Source organism: Gavialis gangeticus, unplaced genomic scaffold, assembly GCF_001723915.1.
Source record: "Gavialis gangeticus isolate Ggan-Ray unplaced genomic scaffold, GavGan_comp1, whole genome shotgun sequence".
Taxonomy (NCBI): domain Eukaryota; kingdom Metazoa; phylum Chordata; order Crocodylia; family Gavialidae; genus Gavialis; species Gavialis gangeticus.
This window is the reverse complement of record NW_017729022.1, coordinates 126,640,210-126,644,458: the sequence shown is the minus strand read 5'-3', so window position 1 is coordinate 126,644,458 and position 4,249 is coordinate 126,640,210. Positions and strand designations below refer to the sequence as shown.

Below are 4,249 nucleotides of genomic sequence, written 5' to 3'. Positions count from 1 at the left end.
GGACGAGGATGTGTATTCCTCCTTAATATAGAGTGCCACAGGTGTTGTTGGGGAACTCTGAATTCAAGTGGCTTTTAAATGTTTCTTTGCTACCTTGATCCGAATACTGGTAAGTGCTTCATGGAGGTGGCTGTAGTTATCCTGGTTTATTTTATTGTGGGTTTCACTAGTTATGTCACACATTTCCACATCCTGTAGTGTCTTCTGCATATGTATAACTTTACCCATGTGAGTAGACCTATTGTTGTCCATAAATATTAGCAGGAATCAAGATTCTTCAGAGAAGGGATCTTGTCACCTTATATATATCTGCCAAATATTACTCTCTTTTTGTGGTGCTGTCAGCCTAATAAGCAGTTCTTGGATGAATGTGTCACTACTATTGTCCTTTCAGAATCTGTCTGATTCCATGGCGACGTATCTGGAATTTATTCAGCAAAATGAAGAGCGAGATGGGGTGCGTTTCAGCTGGAACGTGTGGCCCTCCAGCCGTTTGGAGGCCACAAGAATGGTCGTGCCCTTGGCGTGTCTGCTGACCCCATTGAAGGAGCGTCCAGACCTGCCTCCTGTACAGTATGAACCAGTGCTTTGTAGCAGGCCAACTTGCAAAGCAGTACTGAACCCACTTTGGTAGGCATTCTCATCTATACATGTTAATAATGGATGAAAATAGAGTTTATGAGAATCTGTTTTTTTTCTTGAGCTCCACCACTTTCTGTCTCCTCTCAGGCCAATGTCTGTCCCAAGAGACTCTCTAAATAGAGTGTTCAGAGACTTAAAATGGCTGTGCAATTCATGATAAGTAAATTGGGCCATTGTCGCTCAGAGTGGCCAAAGTGAGAAAGAAGAGATGGGATGCAGAGACCAGTGATTACCCAGGGCTGAGATAGAGGGGGAACTGTTAAAGGAAAACTAGAATCAATATGCGAACAATCCTGTTATCTTCACTGAGAAATTAACCTTACCTGATATAACTTAATTAAACAAAAATATTGATTAGTTTCCACATGCCATAACGGTGCACTCATTAGATTTGATTTTGTTAGAGAGGCTAGAAACCAAACCAATACACAATATTTTTGGATATCAGCTAGATTCAATATAAGCAGAAAGGTTTTGTTTGTAAATTTGCTATTATTTTAGAGAGGGAAGCACTTTCTCATCTTAAACTCCTAGTCTGGTCATATATCTTACGGTGTATTGGGAAGGGGATAGGGAGATGTCTTTTCAGATTGTACAGCACGTGTCCTTGACTAGGGCTTCTCAGGTACTACTGCAATTACAAGTAATGAGAACATTCAGTGTGCTCAGAAATATTGCTTTCCTTTGTGTGTATGTATGTGTTACCTCCTGAATTAGAAGCAGTGTAGCCATTTTCAAATGGTGCAGTACATAGCTTAATTGGCTCTGCATTTTCACAGTGCCGATTAGCTCACCTGCAGTGCCTTGCTCTTTTGCTTTTGGTTTATTCAGCAGTAGCTGCAGTTCGAGTAAGCTGATGTCTGGCACAGTACGTTTGAAGGACAGACATGCATTATGAGTCTGATGCCCTCTAACCCCACTATTAACATTAAAGGGTATATATTGTGGATTTAAATTTTTTTCATTTACACTAAAGTTGGAATGTTGTTATAGCTGTGATGGTCCAGGAAATGTGTGAGAAGCAAGGATTTTTTTGTGATATCTTTTACTAGCCCAACTATATAGTTGGGAGACCTGTTGGACAAGCTTTTGGGCATCAAGCGCCCTTCCTCATGTTACTTACATTTTACCTTTAAGCCATGAGAAGTGGTCAGCTATGAAATTTATGCCTTTGTACTGACTGTTCTGTCTTTGCTTTCTTCTAGTCAAGTGGATTATCGAGCTAAGCTCTGGGCTTGTAACTTCTGTTTTCAGAGAAACCAGGTAGGTTGGAAAAGTGCCTTGTTCTTTCATTTATCTTATTACCAGATCCCTTCTTACCTCAGTGTATTTAACTGAAAGCTTCACTTAGTGACGGATGTGAAAATAAGCAAACGTTTTTGGTAACCAGATTCTCTTCCCTGGCCTCTTCCTTAGTGTGTTCCAATCAGCACTGTCTGCTAATGAGCATGGTGGATAAAATACTCGTCTCATCACATCTATCTTTAGGTCAGTTTAGCCAGCATGCAAGCTGTATGCAGCAGATATGAAGCTGGTTTTGTGCCATGTGTTTAGGGAATGCTCCGTATGTATGATGTGAGGACAGGGCACATTGTCCTCTGTTCTTTCTGAATAGGAAATTTCTGTGCTGGAAGTGGACATCTTGCCATCAGAAACATTACATCATATGACTATAGATAATCTCATCTGATAAGTAGGTGGCGCATAAAACTTCCATCCTAATTGAATTCTACTTCATAGCTTTCTACCCACTGCTGCCTACCATTGTCATCCATTCATAGTGAAACAACTATGCCATAAATGCCTTTATTCAGCTAAAAATGTTTGTTGCAGTACCAGCAAATAAGTGATTCATTTGTAGGTATTTGAATTAAACACTTTCCCCTATTTTTATCTCGCACGTCATAACCATTATAATGCAGAAGATGCCCTTGTAATTGTACATATAATTAGCAGTTAATTTCCTTGCCCTAATGCTCCGTTGTTTTTTTCAGTTTCCTCCTGCATATGCAGGCATATCTGAGGTGAATCAGCCAGCAGAACTTATGCCTCAGTTTTCCACCATCGACTACATTGTTCAGGTAAATTGAGAATGGTCAGGTCTGAAGTTCCCAGGGAACATTTGAAATGTACATATATGCTGAAAGATGTGTTTTAATTATGATGATTTGACTGAATTGTTTCCATGAGTACAGTGCATTTGGTTAATTAAGGAGAATGTAATATCCCTCTTAGTTGTCTGATCTCTTGGTTACACAATGTATTTCTATCTGGTTAGCTTAAATTAGGTTCTTGTAATTTGTGTATTCATCTAAGGTGAAGCCTGGAGAGGGAAATTATATTTCCTTAATGGTCCCCTCCTTGGTATTTGATTTTAATTAAGAGAGAAGCTGTGTTGTGAAACTTGTGGTTACCTGCCAACCTACTGACTTCAGTAGGTGTCTCTGATGACTTCAGATTAAGTCACAAGAGAGATAAAGCCTAATAGGGCTTGCTTTGCCTGCTTTGTGTCTTGTTCTTGGTACTTCCAGTTATGTTAAAACTAGCCTAGCAGAGTACTGAGGCTCTAGAGGAATTCTGTGATAGCTCAGAAAACTGGCATTTTATTTTGCAGAGTCCTAACCCTGTGCATTTTTCTTTTGCAAGACTTAAGGGTTTCCTTATTTTTATAGAAATATTTTTACCATATTTACAAAAGTCTGAAATGCTTTTGTTTTGTGATAGCTCCCAGCTAAAGGAGGGGGACAGAATGTGTCACTTGAGTATATACAGACCCACTAAACCTGTTTCTTTCTACATCAGCGGGGTCCTCAGACACCGCTCATCTTCCTTTATGTAGTTGACACGTGTTTGGAAGAGGAGGACTTGCAGGCACTGAAGGAATCCCTGCAGATGTCCTTGAGCCTATTGCCCCCAGATGCTCTGGTAGGGCTGATCACTTTTGGCAGAATGGTCCAAGTTCATGAGTTGAGCTGCGAAGGGATTTCCAAAAGCTATGTGTTCAGAGGGACCAAAGATCTGACAGCTAAGCAGATACAGGTATGTTCTACGCTCCTTTCCTGCTCTTAATACAATGGGTAGCTCCAGTTAAGTGTTTTTACACTTCATTTCCAATCCTGAGCTAGTAGAGAGCAAAGGAGAGATGGTTCAGTGGTAAGGGCTCTCTGCATGTGTGGTATTTTTTTCCCTTTCCCTTCACCTCTCCTGAAGCTCTTGAAGTGATTGTCTACCTCAGTGTTTGGGAGAACTGGTACCTATTACTCTCTAGGTACCACTGTAACACACAACTAACAATAGGTCATTAACCTTGCAATGACTTGTGTATAAGTTTCTACTGTACCCCGCACTTCCTGTGTGATCTTGAGCAGCACACTTAGCTTTTTTGAGCTGTCGGTCAAATGGGCATAATAGTAACACTCTACCTCATAGAGCTGTGTGAGGAAAAATGCATTAATAGCTGCAAACCATGCAGATACTGCACAGATGGGAGCCAGCTGTGTACCTGAGGTAGATGGATAGGTGGTAAATAGGTTTGATGTTTCAGTAATAAGTTCTTTGCCCCTCTGTGCCTTGTGTTCTGTAGGATATGTTGGGTCTTACGAGGCCA

The 4,249-nt window shown here is 40.6% G+C and overlaps 1 protein-coding gene across 1 annotated transcript in view; it reads left to right on the top strand.

The window, feature by feature from the left end:
- The first annotated feature begins 368 nt into the window (after positions 1 to 368).
- Positions 369 to 4,249, top strand: part of SEC23B (Sec23 homolog B, coat complex II component) — a 26,498-nt gene continuing 22,617 nt past the window's right edge. Inside the window, exons 1-4 of the mRNA XM_019516138.1 lie at positions 369 to 630; positions 1,848 to 1,905; positions 2,637 to 2,723; positions 3,445 to 3,681. Of these exons, the coding sequence (XP_019371683.1) occupies positions 410 to 630; positions 1,848 to 1,905; positions 2,637 to 2,723; positions 3,445 to 3,681 (603 nt within the window). The 5' untranslated portion in view covers positions 369 to 409. The remainder of the gene's footprint in view (positions 631 to 1,847; positions 1,906 to 2,636; positions 2,724 to 3,444; positions 3,682 to 4,249) is intronic.